Source organism: Trachurus trachurus, assembly GCF_905171665.1.
Source record: "Trachurus trachurus genome assembly, chromosome: 1".
NCBI lineage: Eukaryota > Metazoa > Chordata > Actinopteri > Carangiformes > Carangidae > Trachurus > Trachurus trachurus.
Window position 1 is genome coordinate 39,951,349 of NC_139891.1, and position 27,914 is coordinate 39,979,262.

A 27,914-nucleotide genomic window follows, 5' to 3' on the forward strand; every position below is an offset into this window, starting at 1 on the left:
CGGCTCTTTCCGGTGTGACGCACTGTCATGGCGGCGCCCAGCGAGCAGCGACGGACTGAGAGGAGGATGATCTGATCCGAGGAGAACCGGCTAAGACAGGTGAGACCAGACGGAACCAGGACCTGGGTCACCCGGACCCGGACTAACCCTAACCCTGAGCCGGATCAGAGTTCAGAACCAGAACTAGAACCAGGTCCGCTTCGGTTCGTTCAGTCCAGGACTCAGAGCCAGAAACCTGTCAAACGTCACATTGGTCCTGTGGTTCTGGTCCAGTTTCTTCCCCCCTCCTCTCTCTTTCTTATTTCTAACATTCTTATATCTACATTATATGAATATAGAATGTGTTTCATGATGTTGCTGCCAAACGGTTCATTATGTTCATTATGTTTCTATAAATATAATAAGCATGACTCAGTTAGAGCTATTAACTCCTTCATGGGGTCAAGGTTCCAGTCAGTGAAGTTAGTTTTCAGTTGGATATCTGACAGACATTCTCCTTTTCAATACATTAAACATTCATAGAAATATGTGTTTAAATGCAGTGCATGCATGCATGCGTACGAGCATGTATTCCTTATCCTCCTGTGTGTGCTGGTGTTTGTTTTGTGTTTGGTGTGTGTCCTGTAAGCCCATGAGGGCTGGGCACCTATGGTGCAAGACACCATGTTTAATAAAACATTATAAAAAAAACAACAACAACAGGTGTGTGTCATAGAGGAGACTTATAGCTCTACCATCCTGTGTTGGTTTTGAGTCAACAGGTCACATGACTGAATCTTTTATATATATTATACAGTAAATATGAGCGTTATAGCTCAATAACTCCCAGGTCATGTGACCTGTTGACTCAGAATCACCACAGGATGGTAGAGCTCAGCCTCCTCTATGACACACACCTGTTGTTATTGCATTTAAACACATGTAGGCTAATATTTTATATGCATTTTTAATGCATTGAGAAGGAGTGAATGTCTGTCAAATATCCAACTTAAAACTAACTTCACTGCGGTTCAAACGTTTTATTGGTCCTGTGGTTCTGGTCCAGGTTCTGTCTGTCCCCCCTCCCTCTCTCATTCTTATTTCTAACATTCTTATATCTAAATTATATAAATAGCCTATGGGTTTCATGATGTTGCTGTCAAATGGTTCATTATGTTCATTATGTTTCTATATAAGCATGATTCAGTTAGAGATATAAACTCCTTCATGGGGTCAAGGGTCCAGTCTCTGTTTTTGATTTATGAATGATCTACCAACAGTCTGACATAATGTAGCTACTGCCTCTTCTATTTAGATAGATAGTAAACCAAACCTGTGTGTTATGGATGAGTGTGTCTGTCTATCTCATGCCTTCCCATTCAGGTTTTCCTCACACATTCATATCATACACATACAACACATTGAAATGACTTCCATCTTCCATATTGTCAGATTTCCACTTTAACAATTGACCTCCATCACTAAAACCAGTCTCTCTCTCTACACTGTCTTTGTTCAAAAACAACTGAAAAAAACACTCTTTCGTTAGAAAAGATTTGTTCTAGATCTATCAATCTTTATCTTTCATTTTGTATCTAAATTGCTACAAAAAAAATCTCTCTTATTGTAAAATGAATTATTTGAATGAATTAATTACAATTATTCATTTCTATCTATTTTTGACTTTGAAGACCACCACTGTTGTTTCTACATCGTAGAAGTAGATAATGTGCCAATAAACTAAACTAACTGTTCTCTCTGCAGGTATGAATGTGATGTCATCAGTGATGTCATCGGTGATGCGCGGCGGCCGGCGGCTGGTCCACGCCGACCCGGTTCTGCTCAGCAGCTTCCTGTCTCCGTCCTGGAGCTCCGCCCCCTCGCTCTGTCAGCAGGACAGGAAGTACGCCGCCAAACAGGTGAGGAAACGACCAACCGTGGCAGCCACACTGCAAAAACTCAAAGTCTTTCCAAGAATATTTGTCTTATTTCTAGTCAAAATGTCTTATTTCTAGTCTAAAATAATCTCTTTCCACTTAAAATAAGACTCATCACCTAAAAATTTACTTGTTTTTAGATCATTTTCACTTGTTTCAAACTCATTTTCACTTGAAATAAGTAGAAAAATCTGCCGGTGAAAGCAAGTTTTTTGTGTTTGTAATAAGAAAGAAAAACTTGCTCCGCTATCAGATTTTTCTACTTATTTCAAGTGAAAATCTGCTTGAAAGAAGTAAAAAGTGTCTAAAAACAAGCTGCTTTTTATGTGATGAGTCTGATTCTAAGTAGAATGAGATTAGTTTTGACTAGAAATGAGACAAATATTCTTGGTACGTTTTTGAGTTTTTGCAGTGTAATAGGAAACGACCGACCATGGCAGCCAATAGGAAATGACCGACCGTGGCGGCCAATAGGAAGCCTCGGTCCGGTCTCTGACAGCCAATAGGAAGCCTCTGTCTCTGACAGCCAATAGGAAGCCTCGGTCTGTAGCAGCCAATAGGAAGCCTCAGCCCGGTCTAGCAGCCAATAGGAAGCCTCGGTCCGGTCTAGCAGCCAATAGGAAGCCTCGGTCCGGTCTAGCAGCCAATAGGAAGCCTCGGCCCGGTCTAGCAGCCAATAGGAAGCCTCGGTCCGGTCTAGCAGCCAATAGGAAGCCTCGGTCTCTAGCTGCCAATAGGAAGCCTCGGCCCGGTCTAGCAGCCAATAGGAAGCCTCGGTCTCTAGCAGCCAATAGGAAGCCTCGGTCCGGTCTAGCAGCCAATAGGAAGCCTCGGTCCGGTCTAGCAGCCAATAGGAAGCCTCGGCCCGGTCTAGCAGCCAATAGGAAGCCTCGGCCCGGTCTAGCAGCCAATAGGAAGCCTCGGTCTCTAGCAGCCAATAGGAAGCCTCGGCCCGGTCTAGCAGCCAATAGGAAGCCTCGGCCCGGTTTCTGACAGCCAATAGGAAGCCTCGGTCCGGTCTAGCAGCCAATAGGAAGCCTCGGTCCGGTCTAGCAGCCAATAGGAAGCCTCGGCCCGGTCTAGCAGCCAATAGGAAGCCTCGGTCTCTAGCAGCCAATAGGAAGCCTCGGCCCGGTCTAGCAGCCAATAGGAAGCCTCGGCCCGGTTTCTGACAGCCAATAGGAAGCCTCGGCCCGGTCTAGCAGCCAATAGGAAGCCTCGGTCTCTGACAGCCAATAGGAAGCCTCGGTCCGGTCTAGCAGCCAATAGGAAGCCTCGGCCCGGTCTCTGACAGCCAATAGGAAGCCTCGGTCTCTGACAGTGTTTTTGTTCCTCCAGGTCAAAGGTCAGAAGAAAGTCCAGAAGGTCAAACCCAAAGTGGACAAACAGGAAGTGGAGATCAGTCAGAGGATGACGGTGGCGGCGCTCGCCAACGCCATGAAGAAGGACTACGGTAAGAACCAGAACCAGCTGGCGGTTACCATAGCAACAGGAAAGCATCAGCTGTAACTGTGGTAACTTAGCTACGTAGTGAAAACAGCAGCAGTTATTATCATATCTTAACCAGTCACTCACTAACCATGGAGAAGGACAAAAAGAGATGCAGAAACTTCTCAAGAGAGGAGCTGGAGGTTATGGTGGATGAAATGAATAATATGGGAATAACAGAGGGTAAAATATAAGACAAGAGACAAAAATAATAAGACAAGAGGGTTTGGCTGAAGTGGCCGTTAACTAACATGCTAACTGACAGTTAACAGGCTCTTTGTGTAATTCATTTAAAAATATATTTACTTACTATGACCTACTAGTCTAAACTTGTCTAAAATGTGTTGAAAAAGGTGATATTACACCTATTCAACGTAGGAGTTTAAGACAGGTCAAGGTTGAGAAGAACTTTTCTGAACTTTTTTCTTCTTAACACTGAAGTTATGAAAGAAATGACACATACGTATAAGAGGAATAAGAATTTTTTTCCTAAGAAGGTTTAGTGAATGTTCTGCCCCTCAGATCACGTGCTGGAGGCGCTGCTGAACACGGCCGTGGACCCGGACCAGCTCGAGCCCGACTCGGTTCTGGAGGAGAAGTGGATCAAGGAGGTGGTGACGCGGTCGGGGATGAAGTTCAAATGGGCCAAACTGAGCGAGAGCAAACCCAAGGTCAACAGGGACGCACACCCCAGGTGACAGCTGACCTGCAGCAGCCAATCAGGACGAGTTCCTGCTCTCTGCTGTTGTAACTCTTTTTTTTTTTTGTAATTCACTTTTTATTAATTTTCAGCAAGAAAATAAATACATACCAACCATACCACAGGTCGAACAGAGCCTCTAAAAAACAAAACAAAGACAAAGACAAACACACAGAGGGAGTCCAACAGAGACGATAAACCTACACCAATATGAATAATATGCAAACAAATGATGACTGGTGACAGAAGTTAGCCTAAGGGTGCAACCCACAATTGACCTCTGGCTAAGCCCCGCCCCCTCCACTCACTGGGACAAACAGTCAACATTCGGTGACAGTTGCTATGGCAACAGCTGTCACAGTAGAGACATTTCACAGGAGGCAGAAAGATTAAATATCATCTGGAAGTCACCAAAACTTCACTTAGCTTTACTGCTATGGCTGTCGGTTGCCGCGAAACGCCGATAGCGACGGGCTAATTTCTGTTAGCCTGTCTATGGAGTTTTACATTATACGTTAGCATTAAGCTAGCGGACTTTATGCTTAGTTGTGATACTGGCTAACATCTAAACATCTCTGACAATATGTTGCCTCAAATACGTTGTTGACTTCACTTAGAACAGATGTAGACATCCTTGTTAAAGGGATAGTTCACCCAAAATTCAAATTTCACTCATTATCTACTCACCCTTATGTCAACTAATAGCTGTGAGAATTTTCAGAGTCCTCCGTTCCTTCTCTGAGTTACGGGGGGGTCTGCGCAGCAGTATTTGTCCATATAATGGTTGTGAATGGATACCACGTTTCTTCGTCCAAAAAGACACACCAAAAAACATCCAAATACCTCCATACTGCTCGTCTGTAATGTCCCTCTTGTATTGAAGCCCCGACATGAGAAATTGTTCCGCCGGTCAGTGCAAATCACGTGAGATTTGCACTGACACAGGCAGAGCAGTGAACTGAGACACTGGGAGCTTCCGCTACAAACAAGCTTAAAATATAGACTTATTTAATTTTTTTCAGAACAATTTCTCATGTCGGGGCTTCAATACCAGAGGGACATTACAGACGAGCAGCATGGAGGTATTTGGATGTTTTTTGGTGTGTCTTTTTGGACGAAGAAACGTGGTATCCATTCACAACCATTATATGGACAAATACTGCTGCGCAGACCCCCCCGTAACTCAGAGAAGGAACGGAGGACTCTGAAAATTCTCACAGCTATTAGTTGACATAAGGGTGAGTAGATAATGAGTGAAATTTGAATTTTGGGTGAACTATCCCTTTAAGTTTATCCACGTTTAGTTGGTGTTGTGGTCTACTGCATAACTTTATCCAGAGCAGACACTTCTCTTGGTTGAGATGTGGTTTGGGAAAAGGTAAAAAAAAATCCCCCCCGTGGCCTCTCAGGATACCTAGTGTCAGAGTTGCATGTTCCCCATGAACACCGTTTGACCATTTTAAACTTAAAATGTCAAGAAAAAACATATAAAAACCAATGAAAACTGACTAACTGCAATGCATTTCAATGGACGTGGAAGCAGAGAATGTCCCAGTGTATGGGCTAGCTATGCGCACTGTGATTGGCTCATCGTGTTAGGGGGTGTGGCTTAGCCATAGAGCAATTGTATCAAGATGCTGCTGTATAAGGGCCCCATATTTTCATGTATAAGTCTTATTTGTCTTAACAACCAACCTATAACTAAGACGTTCGTAGGAAGCAATCTTGGCCATCTCATCGACCCATTCCTTCACCTGTAAAACTTATTTTGTTTTCCAGTGTCGCAGTTCTATCCTGCATCCAGTAATAAGTGCTGTTCTACACCGTATCGTCTGGTGGACAGTTAGACCACTTCCCTTTGGTAGCACATCTAGTAGACAAAGCAGCGGTTGTTGTGCCAGAGTAGAGGACATTACAGTGTTAATGAAGGAGATAATCTTAGACCATAGTAAGTCTATCATGGGGCATGAATACAACATATGAACAAAAGTACCACGAGAAGCATCACATCTCCAACACAAGTCAGAATGTCTAAGTCCTGTTGTTGTAGGAGTGGGCGATATGGAAAAAATATCATATCACGATTTTTTAAAAATGAAGTCACGATTTCGATTTCATCACGATCTAAAATCGAAAAACAGACAATTTAGGCCAAAGAACCTTTCTGAACAGATTTTAATCTAAATAATTGCAGTTTTGCCAACATGTGCAAACAACGTAAACATAGTAAAATAAAAGATGATAAAAAAAATAATAAAGTGGAGTCTTGCAAAATAAAAGGTATAGCTTTCAATAAACATGAAAGTAAAATATTAATGAAGACATTACTGTTTGTTTTATTCAACACAGTCATTTGAACAGGATTTTAAGTGTATCAAAACACTAAATAGCTGATTGAAAAGGGTAAAATAAAAATACAAAATAAAGTAACTGTTGTTATCTCTTTTAGCAAACTTTGCAAATGTCCTTTGTTTGTGCTTTGCAACATAGAACTGCAGTTTATAGAATGAGCCCCAGACGATCCTACGATCTCTGCACTTTGGCAGATCGTCTACACGCTCTAATCCTTCACGATCTAATATCGCCATATCGCCCACCCCTATGTTGTTGTAACTCTGACCTCTGACCTCTGACCCACAGACCAGCGGCCGACCCCTCCAGCCTGAAGCCCCGCCCCCCCATCGTCACCATCATGGGCCACGTGGACCACGGGAAAACCACGCTGCTCGACTCCCTGAGGAAGAGTCAGATCGTCGCCACGGAGGCCGGAGGCATCACACAGCACATCGGAGCATTCCTGGGTAGAGTCACCTGTCAATCATTCCTCTGGCATTCTCTGGCATTCCTCTGGCGTTCTCTGATTGATTGATTGGTTGATTGATTGATTGATTGATTGATTGATTGATTGATTGATTGATTGATTGATTGATTGATTGATTGATTGATTGATTGATTGAAAACTTTATTGAACAACATTAGACAAGTGTTCAAAAGGATTAAAAACACAATAAAGCCCAAAGGCTTGTTTCCATTGTGGTCCTATTTGATGGTAGACAGTAGCTACACATGGATTTGACATTCTCTATCATTCTCTGACATACCTCTGACATTCGCTGACATTCCTCTGACATTCGCTGACATTCCTCTAATATTTTCTGATGTTACTCTGGCATTCTCTGACATTCTCTGACATACCTCTGACATTCGCTGACATTCCTCTGACATTCGCTGACATTCCTCTAATATTTTCTGATGTTACTCTGGCATTCTCTGACATTCGCTGACATACCTCTGACATTCGCTGACATTCCTCTAATATTTTCTGATGTTACTCTGGCATTCTCTGACATTCGCTGACATACCTCTGACATTCGCTGACATTCCTCTGACATTCGCTGACATTCCTCTAATATTTTCTGATGTTACTCTGGCATTCTCTGACATTCGCTGACATACCTCTGACATTCGCTGACATTCCTCTGACATTCGCTGACATTCCTCTAATATTTTCTGATGTTACTCTGGCATTCTCTGACATTCTCTGACATACCTCTGACATTCGCTGACATTCCTCTAATATTTTCTGATGTTACTCTGGCATTCTCTGACATTCGCTGACATACCTCTGACATTCGCTGACATTCCTCTGACATTCGCTGACATTCCTCTAATATTTTCTGATGTTACTCTGGCATTCTCTGACATTCGCTGACATACCTCTGACATTCGCTGACATTCCTCTGACATTCGCTGACATTCCTCTAATATTTTCTGATGTTACTCTGGCATTCTCTGACATTCGCTGACATACCTCTGACATTCGCTGACATTCCTCTGACATTCGCTGACATTCCTCTAATATTTTCTGATGTTACTCTGGCATTCTCTGACATTCGCTGACATACCTCTGACATTCGCTGACATTCCTCTAATATTTTCTGATGTTACTCTGGCATTCTCTGACATTCGCTGACATACCTCTGACATTCGCTGACATTCCTCTGACATTCGCTGACATTCCTCTAATATTTTCTGATGTTACTCTGGCATTCTCTGACATTCGCTGACATACCTCTGACATTCGCTGACATTCCTCTGACATTCGCTGACATTCCTCTAATATTTTCTGATGTTACTCTGGCATTCTCTGACATTCTCTGACATACCTCTGACATTCGCTGACATTCCTCTGACATTCGCTGACATTCCTCTAATATTTTCTGATGTTACTCTGGCATTCTCTGACATTCGCTGACATACCTCTGACATTCGCTGACATTCCTCTAATATTTTCTGATGTTACTCTGGCATTCTCTGACATTCTCTGACATACCTCTGACATTCGCTGACATTCCTCTGACATTCGCTGACATTCCTCTAATATTTTCTGATGTTACTCTGGCATTCTCTGACATTCGCTGACATACCTCTGACATTCGCTGACATTCCTCTGACATTCGCTGACATTCCTCTAATATTTTCTGATGTTACTCTGGCATTCTCTGACATTCTCTGACATACCTCTGACATTCGCTGACATTCCTCTAATATTTTCTGATGTTACTCTGGCATTCTCTGACATTCGCTGACATACCTCTGACATTCGCTGACATTCCTCTGACATTCGCTGACATTCCTCTAATATTTTCTGATGTTACTCTGGCATTCTCTGACATTCGCTGACATTCCTCTGACATTCGCTGACATTCCTCTGACATTCGCTGACATTCCTCTAATATTTTCTGATGTTACTCTGGCATTCTCTGACATTCGCTGACATACCTCTGACATTCGCTGACATTCCTCTGACATTCGCTGACATTCCTCTAATATTTTCTGATGTTACTCTGGCATTCTCTGACATTCGCTGACATACCTCTGACATTCGCTGACATTCCTCTGACATTCGCTGACATTCCTCTAATATTTTCTGATGTTACTCTGGCATTCTCTGACATTCTCTGACATACCTCTGACATTCGCTGACATTCCTCTAATATTTTCTGATGTTACTCTGGCATTCTCTGACATTCGCTGACATACCTCTGACATTCGCTGACATTCCTCTGACATTCGCTGATATTCCTCTAATATTTTCTGATGTTACTCTGGCATTCTCTGACATTCGCTGACATACCTCTGACATTCGCTGACATTCCTCTGACATTCGCTGACATTCCTCTAATATTTTCTGATGTTACTCTGGCATTCTCTGACATTCTCTGACATACCTCTGACATTCGCTGACATACCTCTGACATTCGCTGACATTCCTCTAATATTTTCTGATGTTACTCTGGCATTCTCTGACATTCGCTGACATACCTCTGACATTCGCTGACATTCCTCTAATATTTTCTGATGTTACTCTGGCATTCTCTGACATTCGCTGACATACCTCTGACATTCGCTGACATTCCTCTGACATTCGCTGACATTCCTCTAATATTTTCTGATGTTACTCTGGCATTCTCTGACATTCGCTGACATACCTCTGACATTCGCTGACATTCCTCTGACATTCGCTGACATTCCTCTAATATTTTCTGATGTTACTCTGGCATTCTCTGACATTCTCTGACATACCTCTGACATTCGCTGACATTCCTCTAATATTTTCTGATGTTACTCTGGCATTCTCTGACATTCTCTGACATACCTCTGACATTCGCTGACATTCCTCTAACATTCGCTGACATTCCTCTAATATTTTCTGATGTTACTCTGGCATTCTCTGACATTCGCTGACATACCTCTGACATTCGCTGACATTCCTCTGACATTCGCTGACATTCCTCTAATATTTTCTGATGTTACTCTGGCATTCTCTGACATTCTCTGACATACCTCTGACATTCGCTGACATTCCTCTGACATTCGCTGACATTCCTCTAATATTTTCTGATGTTACTCTGGCATTCTCTGACATTCTCTGACATACCTCTGACATTCGCTGACATTCCTCTAATATTTTCTGATGTTACTCTGGCATTCTCTGACATTCGCTGACATACCTCTGACATTCGCTGACATTCCTCTGACATTCGCTGACATTCCTCTAATATTTTCTGATGTTACTCTGGCATTCTCTGACATTCGCTGACATACCTCTGACATTCGCTGACATTCCTCTGACATTCGCTGACATTCCTCTAATATTTTCTGATGTTACTCTGGCATTCTCTGACATTCGCTGACATACCTCTGACATTCGCTGACATTCCTCTGACATTCGCTGACATTCCTCTAATATTTTCTGATGTTACTCTGGCATTCTCTGACATTCTCTGACATACCTCTGACATTCGCTGACATTCCTCTAATATTTTCTGATGTTACTCTGGCATTCTCTGACATTCGCTGACATACCTCTGACATTCGCTGACATTCCTCTGACATTCGCTGACATTCCTCTAATATTTTCTGATGTTACTCTGGCATTCTCTGACATTCGCTGACATACCTCTGACATTCGCTGACATTCCTCTGACATTCGCTGACATTCCTCTAATATTTTCTGATGTTACTCTGGCATTCTCTGACATTCTCTGACATACCTCTGACATTCGCTGACATTCCTCTGACATTCGCTGACATTCCTCTAATATTTTCTGATGTTACTCTGGCATTCTCTGACATTCGCTGACATACCTCTGACATTCGCTGACATTCCTCTAATATTTTCTGATGTTACTCTGGCATTCTCTGACATTCGCTGACATACCTCTGACATTCGCTGACATTCCTCTGACATTCGCTGACATTCCTCTAATATTTTCTGATGTTACTCTGGCATTCTCTGACATTCGCTGACATACCTCTGACATTCGCTGACATTCCTCTGACATTCGCTGACATTCCTCTAATATTTTCTGATGTTACTCTGGCATTCTCTGACATTCTCTGACATACCTCTGACATTCGCTGACATTCCTCTAATATTTTCTGATGTTACTCTGGCATTCTCTGACATTCGCTGACATACCTCTGACATTCGCTGACATTCCTCTGACATTCGCTGACATTCCTCTAATATTTTCTGATGTTACTCTGGCATTCTCTGACATTCGCTGACATACCTCTGACATTCGCTGACATTCCTCTGACATTCGCTGACATTCCTCTAATATTTTCTGATGTTACTCTGGCATTCTCTGACATTCTCTGACATACCTCTGACATTCGCTGACATTCCTCTGACATTCGCTGACATTCCTCTAATATTTTCTGATGTTACTCTGGCATTCTCTGACGTTCTCTGACATACCTCTGACATTCGCTGACATTCCTCTAATATTTTCTGATGTTACTCTGGCATTCTCTGACATTCGCTGACATACCTCTGACATTCGCTGACATTCCTCTGACATTCGCTGACATTCCTCTAATATTTTCTGATGTTACTCTGGCATTCTCTGACATTCGCTGACATACCTCTGACATTCGCTGACATTCCTCTGACATTCGCTGACATTCCTCTAATATTTTCTGATGTTACTCTGGCATTCTCTGACATTCGCTGACATACCTCTGACATTCTCTGACATTCCTCTGACATTCGCTGACATTCCTCTAATATTTTCTGATGTTACTCTGGCATTCTCTGACATTCGCTGACATACCTCTGACATTCGCTGACATTCCTCTGACATTCGCTGACATTCCTCTAATATTTTCTGATGTTACTCTGGCATTCTCTGACATTCTCTGACATACCTCTGACATTCGCTGACATTCCTCTAATATTTTCTGATGTTACTCTGGCATTCTCTGACATTCGCTGACATACCTCTGACATTCGCTGACATTCCTCTGACATTCGCTGACATTCCTCTAATATTTTCTGATGTTACTCTGGCATTCTCTGACATTCGCTGACATACCTCTGACATTCGCTGACATTCCTCTGACATTCGCTGACATTCCTCTAATATTTTCTGATGTTACTCTGGCATTCTCTGACATTCTCTGACATACCTCTGACATTCGCTGACATTCCTCTGACATTCGCTGACATTCCTCTAATATTTTCTGATGTTACTCTGGCATTCTCTGACATTCTCTGACATACCTCTGACATTCGCTGACATTCCTCTAATATTTTCTGATGTTACTCTGGCATTCTCTGACATTCGCTGACATACCTCTGACATTCGCTGACATTCCTCTGACATTCGCTGACATTCCTCTAATATTTTCTGATGTTACTCTGGCATTCTCTGACATTCGCTGACATACCTCTGACATTCGCTGACATTCCTCTGACATTCGCTGACATTCCTCTAATATTTTCTGATGTTACTCTGGCATTCTCTGACATTCGCTGACATACCTCTGACATTCGCTGACATTCCTCTGACATTCGCTGACATTCCTCTAATATTTTCTGATGTTACTCTGGCATTCTCTGACATTCTCTGACATACCTCTGACATTCGCTGACATTCCTCTAATATTTTCTGATGTTACTCTGGCATTCTCTGACATTCGCTGACATACCTCTGACATTCGCTGACATTCCTCTGACATTCGCTGACATTCCTCTAATATTTTCTGATGTTACTCTGGCATTCTCTGACATTCGCTGACATACCTCTGACATTCGCTGACATTCCTCTGACATTCGCTGACATTCCTCTAATATTTTCTGATGTTACTCTGGCATTCTCTGACATTCTCTGACATACCTCTGACATTCGCTGACATTCCTCTGACATTCGCTGACATTCCTCTAATATTTTCTGATGTTACTCTGGCATTCTCTGACATTCGCTGACATACCTCTGACATTCGCTGACATTCCTCTAATATTTTCTGATGTTACTCTGGCATTCTCTGACATTCGCTGACATACCTCTGACATTCGCTGACATTCCTCTGACATTCGCTGACATTCCTCTAATATTTTCTGATGTTACTCTGGCATTCTCTGACATTCGCTGACATACCTCTGACATTCGCTGACATTCCTCTGACATTCGCTGACATTCCTCTAATATTTTCTGATGTTACTCTGGCATTCTCTGACATTCTCTGACATACCTCTGACATTCGCTGACATTCCTCTAATATTTTCTGATGTTACTCTGGCATTCTCTGACATTCGCTGACATACCTCTGACATTCGCTGACATTCCTCTGACATTCGCTGACATTCCTCTAATATTTTCTGATGTTACTCTGGCATTCTCTGACATTCGCTGACATACCTCTGACATTCGCTGACATTCCTCTGACATTCGCTGACATTCCTCTAATATTTTCTGATGTTACTCTGGCATTCTCTGACATTCGCTGACATACCTCTGACATTCGCTGACATTCCTCTGACATTCGCTGACATTCCTCTAATATTTTCTGATGTTACTCTGGCATTCTCTGACATTCGCTGACATACCTCTGACATTCGCTGACATTCCTCTGACATTCGCTGACATTCCTCTAATATTTTCTGATGTTACTCTGGCATTCTCTGACATTCTCTGACATACCTCTGACATTCGCTGACATTCCTCTAATATTTTCTGATGTTACTCTGGCATTCTCTGACATTCGCTGACATACCTCTGACATTCGCTGACATTCCTCTGACATTCGCTGACATTCCTCTAATATTTTCTGATGTTACTCTGGCATTCTCTGACATTCGCTGACATACCTCTGACATTCGCTGACATTCCTCTGACATTCGCTGACATTCCTCTAATATTTTCTGATGTTACTCTGGCATTCTCTGACATTCTCTGACATACCTCTGACATTCGCTGACATACCTCTGACATTCGCTGACATTCCTCTAATATTTTCTGATGTTACTCTGGCATTCTCTGACATTCGCTGACATACCTCTGACATTCGCTGACATTCCTCTAATATTTTCTGATGTTACTCTGGCATTCTCTGACATTCTCTGACATACCTCTGACATTCGCTGACATTCCTCTGACATTCGCTGACATTCCTCTAATATTTTCTGATGTTACTCTGGCATTCTCTGACATTCGCTGACATACCTCTGACATTCGCTGACATTCCTCTGACATTCGCTGACATTCCTCTAATATTTTCTGATGTTACTCTGGCATTCTCTGACATTCTCTGACATACCTCTGACATTCGCTGACATTCCTCTAATATTTTCTGATGTTACTCTGGCATTCTCTGACATTCGCTGACATACCTCTGACATTCGCTGACATTCCTCTGACATTCGCTGACATTCCTCTAATATTTTCTGATGTTACTCTGGCATTCTCTGACATTCGCTGACATACCTCTGACATTCGCTGACATTCCTCTGACATTCGCTGACATTCCTCTAATATTTTCTGATGTTACTCTGGCATTCTCTGACATTCTCTGACATACCTCTGACATTCGCTGACATTCCTCTAATATTTTCTGATGTTACTCTGGCATTCTCTGACATTCGCTGACATACCTCTGACATTCGCTGACATTCCTCTGACATTCGCTGACATTCCTCTAATATTTTCTGATGTTACTCTGGCATTCTCTGACATTCGCTGACATACCTCTGACATTCGCTGACATTCCTCTGACATTCGCTGACATTCCTCTAATATTTTCTGATGTTACTCTGGCATTCTCTGACATTCTCTGACATTCTCTCTCCTGTCTCCAGTCCAGCTGCCGACCGGAGAGCGGATCACCTTCCTGGACACTCCGGGCCACGCCGCCTTCTCCTCCATGAGGTCCCGCGGCGCCGACGCCACCGACCTGGTGATCCTGGTGGTCGCCGCTGACGACGGCGTCATGAACCAGACGGTCGAGTCGATCCAACACGCCAAGAGGGCGGGAGGTGGGAGCACACAATCTTACCAAGAATATCTGTCTTCTTTCTAGTCAAAACTAATCTCATTATAACTAAAATAAGTATATTTATACATATACATTAAAAAGCAGCTTGTTTTTAGACACTTTTTACTTCTTTCAAGCAGATTTTCACTTGAAATAAGTAGAAAAATCTGATAGTGGAGCAAGTTTTTCTTTCTTATTACAAGCACAAAAAACTTTTTCTACTTATTTCAAGTGAAAATTAGTTTGAAACAAGTGAAAATGATCTAAAAACAAGTTAATTTTTAGGTGATGAGTCTTATTTTAAGTGGAAAGAGATTAGCTTTGACTAGAAATGAGACATTTTGACAAGAAATACACCGGATTTAGAACTGGTGCTAAATTTCATCCGTAGTTCCCAAAACTATACAACTATTAACATGAAAAGTGAAAGTCCATAAAGACAGAGGACCACATTTTCACTTGAAATAAGTAGAAAAATCTGCCAGTGAAAGCAAGTTTTTTTGTGCTTGTAATAAGAAAGAAAAACTTGCTCCACTATCAGATTTTTCTACTTATTTCAAGTGAAAATCTGCTTGAAAGAAGTAAAAAGTGTCTAAAAACAAACTGCTTTTAATGTGATGAGTCTAATTTTAAGTGGAAAGAGTTTAGTTTTGACTAAAATTGAGACATTTTGACAAGAAATAAGACAAATATTCTTGGAAAGATGTAGAGTTTTTGCAGTGTTGCATGGTGATGATGGTTCTACTGTTACTGTTGTGTGTGTGTCCTCACCGTGTCTCGTTGTCTCGTTGTCCCTCAGTGCCCGTCATCGTGGCGGTCAACAAATGCGACAAACCTCAGGCCGATCCGTCGCGGGTGAAGCGGGAACTCCTGGCTCATGACGTCGTGTGCGAGGAGTTTGGCGGCGACGTCCAGGCGATCCACATCTCCGCTCTGAAGGTCACAACAACACCAACATCAAAATCAACCATTCTGTGTGAACAATTTAGCCAGCACATATTATACACAATTGCAACCATACACACACACACACACACACACAAAAGAAAATATCATACAGTGACCGAAAAGGGACACTGTACAAACTCAACATCTTTCCAAGAATATTTGTCTTATTTCTTGTCCAAATATCTAATTTCTAGTCAAAACTAATCTCTTTCCACTTAAAATAAGACTCATCACCTAAAAATTAACTTGTTTTTAGATCATTTTCACTTGTTTCAAACTAATTTTCACTTGAAATAAGTTGAAAAATCTGCCAGTGAAAGCAAGTTTTTTGTGCTTGTAGGCTAATAAGGAAGAAAAACTTGCTCCACTATCAGATTTTTCTACTTATTTCAAGTGAAAATCTGCTTGAAAGAAGTAAAAAGTGTCTAAAAACAAGCTGCTTTTAATATGATGAGTCTTATTTTAAGTAGAATGAGATTTGTTTTGACTAGAAATGACATTTTGACTAGAAATAAGACAAATGTTCTTGGTAAGATACTTGAGTTTTTGCTGTGGAATAGGCTGAAGCCCAAGGCTTATATTTGCCTATCCTTTACACTCTATGAAATTAAATCTAAAAACAATCTAAAAACAAGTACATTTTTTAGAGAATGTCTAGAATGTCAGCAGTCCAAAATAATAAGATGAAAGTAATCATTACTGTATTTTTATAATTTTTCATTATTTTACATTTCAAGGCTTTCTTAAACTCAACAAAGAACTACATGTCTTCAACTCATCACTGAGCTTATTCCACATTTTAACTCCCAAGACTTTTAAACACATTTCTATTTTATATTAGTTCTCACTAACTTTACACATTTCAAAAATCAATAACCCTCTTAAATTATTATTATAGTTTCCTTTTCTTAATTTAAATAACTGAAGGATACAAGCTGGAAGGCTGCTGGTCTTTACTCGAAAAATGATTTCCATTGTCTTTAGGAACACAATATCTGAACATTTTAATGCATTAGATCTTATAAATAGTGATATAAATAATAGCCCCGCCCCCCCCATCGTCACTACTGCGGTCTAACGTGATGATGTTGTGTGGTTGCCAGGGCGACAACCTGCTGGCGCTGGCCGAGGCCACGGTGGCGTTGGCCGAGGTGTTGGAGCTGAAGGCCGAGCCCAGCGGCCCGGTGGAGGGGGTCGTCATCGAGAGCCGCACGGACAGAGGCCAAGGGTGAGGTCACTTCCTGTCCGTGTGATGTCATCACACGATGTCACCGTTGTCGTGACCAGTGCTGTAGTCTAATGTTACCTAGCAACCAGTGCTGTAGTCTAATGTGTTGTAGTGGGTAAACTGCTGTTACCTAGCAACCAGTGGTGTAGTCTAATGTGTTGTAGTGGGTAAAACTGCTTTTTAGGTGGTAAACTGTTCATACTTGTATCACATAGACGCTGCTTCTCTAACTGTTTTATATCAAGGAACTAGACCACGGACCCCCATTGGACAAAACACCAGAAATACACAAACAATCAATGTACGTTTTAATTAGGCCTAGCTACATTTTTGAAAGATTATAGAGAAATTTCTGGAAAAGAAGTGGTTTATTTCTCCAAAAAAGTTGAAACATTTCTAGAAAATAGTGGTAAAAACTCTCACAAAAAAATAAACAAAAAAGTAAAAAAAGAAAAGAATTAGAAAAAAGTGAAAAAAGTTTTTTTTTTTTTAGAAAAATCTGGTAAAATTTCTCAGAAAAAGTGGTAAATTAAAAAAAAAAGAAAAAACAGTTTAAATTTTTTTTAGAAGAAACTGGTAAAATTTCTCAAAGAAATTCTAGTAAAAGTGGTAAAATTTAAATAAAAAATTCAAACAATAATACAAAAAAAGTGGTAAAAGTAAAAATAGTATATAGTAAATAGTAAAAGGTTTTTTTAAATTGAGAAGAAACTGGTAAAATTACTCAAGAATTCTAGAAAAAGTGGTAAAAAAAACATTTTATTTATAGAAAAATGTGGTAAAATTTCGCAAAAAAATGGGGGGGGGGGGGGGGGCAATAATACAAAAGGGGTAAAAATGTCTTTAAAAAATAGTAAAAAATAGAACCGAAAAAATGAGAAGAAACTGGTAAAATTTCTCAAAAAAAAATCTAGGAAAAAGTGTTAAAATTTCCCAATATATAGTATCACACAGACTACAACCACTGGGTCGTGACCGCGCGCCGTGTCTCCTCAGGCCCGTAACCACGGCGATCGTCCAGCGGGGGACGCTGCGGCGCGGCTGCGTCCTGGTGGCCGGGAGGAGCTGGGCCAAAGTCCGACTGCTGTTCGACGAGAACGGGCGGCGGGTGGAGGAGACGGGGCCGAGCGGCGCCGTGCAGGTGGTCGGCTGGAAGGAGCCGCCGTCCGCAGGGGAGCGCTTCCTGGAGGTGGAGTCAGAGGTGAGGAGGCCACGCCCACTTTATCCAGGGTATCCGCGGGGTCTTGAAAAGTATTAAAAGGTGATAAATCAATTTTGGGAAAATGAAGACCCTTAAAAAGTATTAAAAAGTCTTTTCAGGACTTTATAAAGTCTTACATTTTGAAGGTATTTTTTATGAATTAGTTGTCTAAGAGTTTGAGTCCTAAAAAACATTGTGAAAGTGTGTGAATTTATTAGTTTTATTAAAAAACAAAGATGAACCAGTACATAAAAAAGAAAAGAAGATTGTTGTTTTTGTTTTTTGAGTGGAGCAATGTTTTGTATTTTTGATAAACTTTGCCTTTGATTTATTATCCTTGAATTATGTTGTATCATAGTGGTCTATAGTCTTTATCACAAACTAAAACTGTTATTACGTTAAAAGTGTCACTGATGTAAATGGTTACAGCTTGAAGTGGCGGTGAGGTGTTAAAAAATATTGAGAAGGTCTTGGAAAAGTCTTAAAAAAGTATTAGAATTAACTTCAAGATTCCTGTATAAACCCTGTTATCACACTGCACTATATTGATTGATTGATTGATTTATTCGTCCATTCCACAAAACATTAACATACACAAACAAGTCAAAATGTCATGATCAATATGGGCGAAAGGGCGAAGGCAGAAGCAGCTTATTAATACCTACTGTACCCTGTTTACAGGAAGAAACATTACAATAACAAAACAAAACGAAATTTGTAGGAAAATGACACTCGAAGAGAGTAAGTAAAGTGAATAGTATCAAAACAAAACAAACAGAACCACCATTTAGTAATAATAATTTTCTTACTTTATCCTAGTGTTAAATATTTATTCAATACATTGATTTTAAACATCCTTTTAAATTGGGTGATAGTTGTACATGATTTTAATTCATTGTCAAGGCTATTGCATAACTTTACTCCAATAACAGAAATGCATTTGGCTTTGGTATTTGTCCTTGCTTTTGATTTGCTTAACATGCAGGTCCCCCTGAGGTCGTACTGGGATATCACACTGTACTATATTTGGTTTTGTTGTGTTCTCAACCCATCCTAGCACAACTCCATCAAGAAACCCTGTTCTGGTCTTTGCATTGTTGCATCTTCATCCATCTTATCCATCCATAAACAGTCTTTTTTTGTTTTTTCTTTTGTCATAGTAGCGTCATGTTAAAGGGATAGTTCAACATTTTTGGCAAATTGGTCCATTGCCATAATCCCTATAGTCATAGCAGTAGGTTCGTTACCTTTAATTGTCGGTGCAAGCTATTTTTAGAACGGCGGAGCGAAGCGGCAGGCTGCTCAGGGCTATGCTATGGACGCTAAGGGTTTCCCTCATCAAACTCATCAAATACACAACCCAACAACTCAAAAACGCTGTTGTGGACAAGTTGTGAGCTGCACATTCACCACGCTATGAGATAATAACGGAACGTTACGAGACGGAGCTGTTTTAGACGTAAATTCATGCAAAACCGCTGATGTGCGTTGCCTTCAGGGACAGTTTTTCAGCAAGCAGACTCTGTATTTACCCTGTATTTACCTCGAAAACGGCTCCGTTTCGTAACGTTCCGTTATTATCTCATAGCGTGGTGATTGTGCAGGTCACAACTTGTCCATGAGAGCGTTTTGGAGTTTTGGGATTCTGTATTTGATGAGTTTGATGAGGGAAACCAAGAAATTCCCTTAGCCTCCATAGTGTAGCTCTGAGCAGCCTGCCGCTTCGCTCCTCCGTTCTAAAAATACCTTGCACCGACAAATAAAGTTAACGAACCTACTGCTATGACTATAGCGATTATGGCAATGGGCCAATTTGCCAAAATGTTGAACTATCCCTTTAAATGTCTCTCTTTGGTTTCTGTTGGATACATGTGTGTTTTTCCTGTTTTATGAATTCTGTTGTTATGTCCTTGTGTTTATTTTAATGGCTTTTAACACCTTGCCAGGAGCACTAGGCCTACAGTCGTAAACTAACCGTTGGCTAACACTGGCACTTTTACATTTTATTATGTCCATTAATGTGCATTGTCCTCCTTAAATTAAAAAAAAAATAAAAAAAATAAAAAAGCCGCAAAGCAAATCTAATTATACTTAAAATAAGACTCATCACCTAAATATTAACTTGTTTTTAGATCATTTTCACATTTTTATTATGAAATAAGTAGAAAAATCTGCCAGTGAAAGCAAGTTTTTTGTGCTTGTAACAAGAAAGAAAAACTTGGTCCACTGGCAGATTTTTCTACTTATTTCAAGTGAAAATTAGTTTGAAACAAGTGAAAATGATCTAAAAACAAGTTAATTTTTAGGTGATGAGTCTTATTTTAAGTAGAAAGAGATTAGTTTTGACTAGAAATAAGACAAATATTCTTGGAAAGATGTAGAGTTTTTGCAGTGTATGACATCATGTCCTCTGTGGTGTGTGTTTGTGGCGGAGCAGCAGCGGGCCAGGGAGGTGGTGGAGTGGCGGAGCGGCGAGGAGGAGGAGCTGAAGCTGCAGGAGGAGCAGAGCGCCATCGAGCTGAAGCAGCAAGCTCACCTGGAGCTCTACCAGCGGGAGCGGGCCGAGCTCTCTCACCTCAGCTGGAGGCAGAAGAAGGCGGCGCTGTACCGAGCCAACCGCAGCCGCTACGCCACCAGGCCCAGCGAGAAGACACAGGACGACCGGCTGCGGCTGCCGCTCATCCTCAAAGGTGGCTTTGTCTTTCATATGAGCCATTTCTAATTCCAATTGATCGACTACAAGTCAAGTTATTACTTTTTTTGTTCATACAATATGCATAAGTTTTAGTTTTATTAGTTTAATAAGGGACAATGTGCAAATACATTCATCATTTAAAGGGAAAAAAATGAAAAGATGGTTGCACCAGATTTAGCTCCCAGCTAATTTCCATCTGTAGTCCCTACACATAACATAAAAGTAATAAAATACACAGAATTACACAGACCACAAGCTACTATACAAAGATGAGGCATAAACAGACACAATTAGACAATGGACAACATTTAGACAACATGTATGAGGTAGACAAAGTGCAAAGTGCTCATAGCAGCATGATTATTCATAGTATTGATAATAATAAATAAAGTAATAATAAAAGTAAAACATGAAAGTGGCAACAGTGGCAGATGTAAAACCAACGATGGTAATTCTCAGTTACAAAAAATAAAAAATGACCAGCTATGGTGATGTGACAAGACTTTAGTCAATGACTGTACACAAAGACCAATATTTTCAATCTAGGCTACAGAGATCAACATTCAACAACAAGTTGAGTTCCTCATTTAGTCCAAGTGGTTGGACCGTGTTGAGACTCTTCCTTGGATTCATCCATTTATTAAATCAGATAACCATGTTTGAATTCTGAAATGGGTTTGACTAAAAGAAACATTTGGTTCATCTATACTATCCTAGGTAATTATACTATATTGACTGGGTTAAAAAGAAGTACATTACTAGAAAGAGATTAAAATCATTCACTAAAACTAGATGAATAGTTGTGGGCTATTCTGACTAAAATAAACTGAAATGCTCAGAGTTTCAGTCGACTGAAACTTGACTTCATTAGACAAAAGTGTATGAACGTGACTAAAACCGTGACCTTATGACCTGCAGGCGACGTGGACGGCTCGGTGGACGCCATGTTGAACGTCCTGGACAGCTACGACGCCCAGCAGCAGTGTGAGCTGGAGCTCGTCCACTTCGGCATCGGAGACGTTTCGGAGAACGACGTCAACATGGCCGCCACCTTCGGAGGTAAGAGGTCACTGGTCAACGACAAACACTTGACCTTCCTGTTTCACTGTAGCAGCAACTCTTTCAAAATAAAAGCCTTAAAGGGATAGTTCACCCAAAATAGAAATTTCCCTCATGATCTCCTCCCCCTCATGTGGACTAAGGGCTGGGAGAAGTTTCAGAGTCCTCCGTGGCTTCTCTGAGTTACAGGGGGTCTCGGCGTAGCAGTGCATGTCCATATAACGGTTGCAAATGGATACCAACTGTCTTCGTAACAAAAAGACACACCAAAAAACATCCAGATACCTCCATGCTGCTCGTATGTAATGTCCCTCTTGTATTGAAGCCCCGTCTATATTTCAAGCTACAAAACAAGCTTGAAATATAGACTTATTTAATTTTTCCCGGGACAATTTCGCATTTCGGGGCTTCAATACCAGAGGGACATTACATACGAGCAGCATGGAGGTATTTGGATGTTTTTTGGTGTGTCTTTTTGTTACAAAGACAGTTGGTATCCATTTGCAACCGTCATATGGACATGCACTGCTACGCCGAGACCCCCTGTAACTCAGAGAAGCCACGGAGGACTCTGAAACTTCTCCCAGCCCTCAGTCCACATGAGGGGGAGGAGATAATGAGTGAACTATCCCTTTAAGGCATTTTTTAAGTTATTGATTGATTGTCTGTCCAACATCAAACCGATAATCAACAGTTTCAGCTCTAATGAAGGTTCTGGTTGTGGTTGTGACCCTCTCAGGTTCGATCTACGGCTTCAACGTGGCGGCGAGCCGCGCGGTGCAGCAGCTGGCGGCGAAGCGCGGCGTCCCGCTGCGGCTTCACAACATCATCTACAAACTGATCGACGAGCTGAAGGACGAACTGAGCAGCAAACTGCCACCGCTCGAGTCCGAGAACGTCATCGGTGAGTTAGACAACAGCACAGGCTCATCCATGACTCATTGATTGATTGATTGAAAACTTTATTGAACAATATTAGACAAGTGTTGAAAAGGATTAAAACCACAATGAAGCCCTTGTAAAGGCTTGTTTCCATTGTGGTCCTATGTGATGGTCGACAGCAGCTACACATGATTTAAAACAAGGAAGACAAACACACAACACATGGACTAACAACATGGGAGAGAGACACTAAGGCACATAGACGACAACACTGAAGAGAAAGAACAAGATGAAACAGATAAAACAAGAGATTAGGTCCCAAACAGACACACAAACAAACAATACAATAATCTGGTGCTTCCCGGCTCTTTTGATTTCATTTCAATCAGGACAGACCATTTTATGACGAGAGAGCCAGGTTTGAAGATGAAGATGAAATTACATTTATTGTGAACAAAATAAACCTTGGCGCTTAGACCACGGGGTGTAGACCAGCTGAGTAAACTGATCTGAGAAGCTGCATCTGAAGAAGTTATATCCCCCCCCCCCCGGGCCGAGACACTGGTGGCGGTGGGAAGCTTGAAGCCTGATGAGGGAACTCCTCGGTTGAAGATCCAGATGAAGACAGTCTGTATCTTGGTGGAGGTGGTGCCGGGTGGAGGTGACGGCTGAGAATGGCTGGACGACAGGAGAGAGAGAGAGAGAACTTTTAAATTTGACGCTAATGACTGATTGGTGGAAGAGAAAGAGGATGGCAGGCTGTGATTGGTGGAATTATGAGAATAAGGGTGGAGCGAGAGGATAGCGGGAAAACAGGGAAAGGGCTTTGAGGCGTGCTTAAAGGGATAGTCTTCCTGTCTGAACTTTCGCTTAGCTTCATTTATCGGTTGGCTAACCATTTTTTTTATTGAGGACTTAAAAAGAAAGTAGGAGGAGCTAACAGCTTTAAGGTTTAAAGGAAGGCCGTTCCACATGACAGCTGCTGAGTAAAGGAAAGAAAACGTTCCCATACAGAGCCTGTATCACCTGTCTCTACCTGTCTCACCTGTCTCTACCTGTCTCACCTGTCTCTACCTGTCTCACCTGTCTCTACCTGTCTCACCTGTCTCTACCTGTCTCCCCTGTCGCCCCCCCCCCCTCCAGGTGAGGCGGACGTCCTCGCCATGTTCGACGTCTCCGTGGGGAAGAAGAAGGTTCCTGTGGCCGGGTGTCGGGTCCACAAGGGTCAGCTGGACCGGCAGCACCGGTTCAGGCTGAAGAGAGGACGAGACACCGTGTGGGAGGGTAAGACCAAGATCTGGGGCCTCATTTATCATTGTGGATACACCTTTTTTTACGCCATTTTCCCCTCGTTTTGTGCGTACGCACTTTTCTCCGCCAAATTTGGGATCTATCAAACCAAAACCTGACGGGGAAAAGTGCGGACATTTACACCCATTTTGACCCTGGCGTACGCCTTTTTTGAGGAACAGGAGGAATTGGCGACACCGTTGCTGAGTCAGAGAACTGCAGTGTGAGAGGGAGAGAGGAGCGGAGTACATTTAGAAGAGCACAGTAGGATTTTATGAAGTAATTGTGGTAGTGGTGGACCGGTGCTGCTGGCAATCCAACCCGCTCTATAATAACACTAGGCTCTATGTTAATTGATAAACAGAGCGGATTGTGGATTTTGCTTTTTTGATTAGGCTATGTGTGACGTCCGACAAGGATCAAACCAACCAAGTTTAAAAACACACCGGCAGCAGCGCACACTGATCTGCAGCCTAGACTGTTATTATTCTGTCACCTGAGTTAACCAGGTGCACGTGTGTTTGGAGCTGACGAGAGGAGAGAATAAAGAGTGAGACAACGCGGCCCTGAGGAGGAACTGTGAAGGACTCAGCTGTAATGGAAAATGACCTAAACCGAGTCCAGTAGAGCTGTAACTGTGTAGTGGGAAGGCGTGCAAAGTAATGGTAACTATCATCCTGCTTCCTACATTGTTTTAACATCTAGGTAAAAAAAAAAAAAAAAAAAAGATTTTCTGGGATAAACGGGCAGATTACATTAGATTATTCTTCTTTCTGCTCCCTTTTGTTGAGATTTGGGAGGTTTTTGTTTTTATTGTAGCTTATTAAAATGCAAGATCATTTTTCTGACTGATTTATTGCCCGTGTATCTGCTTTCGGAGAAGCGGAGAAGTTCCGCTTCTTTCCCCCGTCCTCCGCCGGTTGTCTCCGTTGTCACTTTGTTGTCACTTGTTGCTGCGCCACAGAGAGCACATGGCTAATTAAATATGCACGTGCTGACCATATATAGTTGTATATAGGCGTTCCGGGGGCGGAGTAAGAGGTGTGTTCACGTGTGCACCATTCTTGAGTCCTGTGTGATTTATTGCGGAGAGTTGTGTGTACGCACAGTTTGATTGATCTGAAAAAGGTGTAAATATTTAGGGTGTTTTTAGTAGCAGTTTTACACCCTCTTTGATAAATGAGGCCCCTGGACTAGACTAGACTAGACTGGACCTGGACCAGGACCTGGACCAGGATCTGGATCTGGACTCTGACGTTCTCCTAGCCTGACGCACCAGACTACATCATGAACATGTCTAGTGTGTCAACGAGCGGTAGACCTCGGCTCAGTCCAGGGGGCGGGATGAAGGCTGTCTTTCAAACTGCCTCTGCACCAATAGGGGGCGGGATGAAGCGCTACGACCAATCAGAGCAAAGAGCAGGATGACGTTAGCCTGACGAGCCAATTAAAATGTATGTCGTCATGGCGTTAAGCCGCCCAACGACTCTCTAAACAGATAGAGCGCTGTGATTGGTCAACACAAACGGTGTTCCAGACTCAAAAAGTTCCTATGGCTCGTTTCTAGACCCACCTACGGAGCAAAAAGATTTGCTGCTGCTGGGGGGCAGAGAGATTTATAGGCCAACATTCTCTGACGTTCCTCTGACATTCATCTGACATTCTCTGACGTTCCTCTGACATTCTCTGACGTTCCTCTGACATTCATCTGACATTCTCTGACGTTCCTCTGACATTCTCTGACGTTCCTCTGACATTCATCTGACGTTCCTCTGACATTCTCTGACGTTCCTCTGACATTCATCTGACGTTCCTCTGACATTCATCTGACGTTCCTCTGACGTTCATCTGACATTCCTCTGACATTTTCATTTCATTTTTTTTCATTTATTAGTTTATTTCATAGGGACAGTGCACCACTAATCAATAGAGTTAAAAGAAAGAAAGAAAGAAAGAAAGTCATTCCTCTGACATTCTCTGACGTTCCTCTGACATTCATCTAATATTCTCGGACATTTATCTAACATTCCTCTGACATTCCTCTGACATTCCCTGTAACATTCCTGTGCAGGTTCCCTGTTGGCGCTGAAGCACCACAAAGACGACGTCCAGGCGGTGAAGGTGGGGATGGACTGTGGTCTGTCGGTCGAAGGCGACGTGGACTTCAGACCCGGTGACGTCATCGTCTGCTTCGAGCACGTGGAGTCGCCGCAGGTCACTTCCTGGAACCCCGGCTTCTAACGGCGCCTTCCCATCATGCACCGGGGTTCTGACGGCACCTTCCCATCATGCACTGCTGCTCAGAGACTGAATGTTGTACCATATGTTGTAAATGTAAATGTAATAAACAGAGAAGAGACTGATGATCAATGGAGCACCGATACAGAGATTAGATTTATTATGAACAAAGATATTCAATAAATGGAAAGATGCTCCATGAGCGGCTGCTCCAATGATAGAGACGGTTTCACTTCCTGTCTCTCTAAATGGGCGTGGCCAACCGTCAGTTTCACTTCCTGTCTCTCTAAATGGGCGTGGCCAACCGTCAGTTTCACTTCCTGTCTCTCTAAATGGGCGTGGCCAACCGTCAGTTTCACTTCCTGTCTCTCTAAATGGGCGTGGCCAACCGTCAGTTTCACTTCCTGTCTCTCTAAATGGGCGTGGCCAACCGTCAGTTTCACTTCCTGTCTCTCTAAGTGGGCGTGGCCAACCGTCAGTTTCACTTCCTGTCTCTCTAAGTGGGCGTGGCCAACCGTCAGTTTCACTTCCTGTCTCTCTAAGTGGGCGTGGCCAACCGTCAGTTTCACTTCCTGTCTCTCTAAATGGGCGTGGCCAACCGTCAGTTTCACTTCCTGTCTCTCTGAATGGGCGTGGCCAACCGTCAGTTTCACTTCCTGTCTCTCTAAGTGGGCGTGGCCAACCGTCAGTTTCACTTCCTGTCTCTCTAAATGGGCGTGGCCAACCGTCAGTTTCACTTCCTGTCTCTCTAAGTGGGCGTGGCCAACCGTCAGTTTCACTTCCTGTCTCTCTAAATGGGCGTGGCCAACCGTCAGTTTCACTTCCTGTCTCTCTAAAAAGGGGCGTGGCCAACCGTCAGTTTCACTTCCTGTCTCTCTAAATGGGCGTGGCCAACCGTCAGTTTCACTTCCTGTCTCTCTAAATGGGCGTGGCCAACAGACAGTTTCACTTCCTGTCTCTCTAAATGGGCGTGGCCAACCGTCAGTTTCACTTCCTGTCTCTCTAAATGGGCGTGGCCAACAGACAGTTTCACTTCCTGTCTCTCTAAATGGGCGTGGCCAACCGTCAGTTTCACTTCCTGTCTCTCTAAAAAGGGGCGTGGCCAACCGTCAGTTTCACTTCCTGTCTCTCTAAATGGGCGTGGCCAACCGTCAGTTTCACTTCCTGTCTCTCTGAATGGGCGTGGCCAACCATCAGTTTCACTTCCTGTCTCTCTAAGTGGGCGTGGCCAACCATCAGTTTCACTTCCTGTCTCTCTAAATGGGCGTGGCCAACCGTCAGTTTCACTTCCTGTCTCTCTAAATGGGCGTGGCCAACCATCAGTTTCACTTCCTGTCTCTCTAAGTGGGCGTGGCCAACCATCAGTTTCACTTCCTGTCTCTCTAAATGGGCGTGGCCAACCGTCACCACCTCGTCTGTGAACGTGTGTGTGGATTTATACAATTTGT

At 42.4% G+C, this 27,914-nt stretch overlaps 1 protein-coding gene across 1 annotated transcript; it reads left to right on the forward strand.

Moving 5' to 3' along the window:
• On the forward strand, positions 1-26,603 carry mtif2 (mitochondrial translational initiation factor 2). The gene is made up of 14 exons (XM_083970219.1): positions 1-99; positions 1,744-1,898; positions 3,255-3,369; positions 3,927-4,098; positions 6,745-6,905; positions 14,750-14,926; positions 15,725-15,864; positions 16,977-17,101; positions 18,098-18,302; positions 20,740-20,992; positions 21,916-22,056; positions 22,796-22,960; positions 24,082-24,222; positions 26,300-26,603. Exons 2-14 carry the CDS (start codon positions 1,746-1,748, stop codon positions 26,467-26,469), a joined length of 2,118 nt encoding a protein of 705 aa, XP_083826345.1. The 5' UTR covers positions 1-99; positions 1,744-1,745; the 3' UTR covers positions 26,470-26,603.
• The last annotated feature ends 1,311 nt before the right edge of the window (positions 26,604-27,914 follow it).

Coding starts and splice junctions, on each gene's coding strand:
- mtif2 (XM_083970219.1), top strand. CDS start 1,746: ATGAATGTGATGTCATCAGTGATGTCATCGGTGATGCGCGGCGGCCGG. Junction 18,303..20,739: donor TCCTGGAGGTGGAGTCAGAG/GTGAGGAGGCCA, acceptor GTGGCGGAGCAG/CAGCGGGCCAGGGAGGTGGT. Junction 20,993..21,915: donor GCTGCCGCTCATCCTCAAAG/GTGGCTTTGTCT, acceptor TATGACCTGCAG/GCGACGTGGACGGCTCGGTG.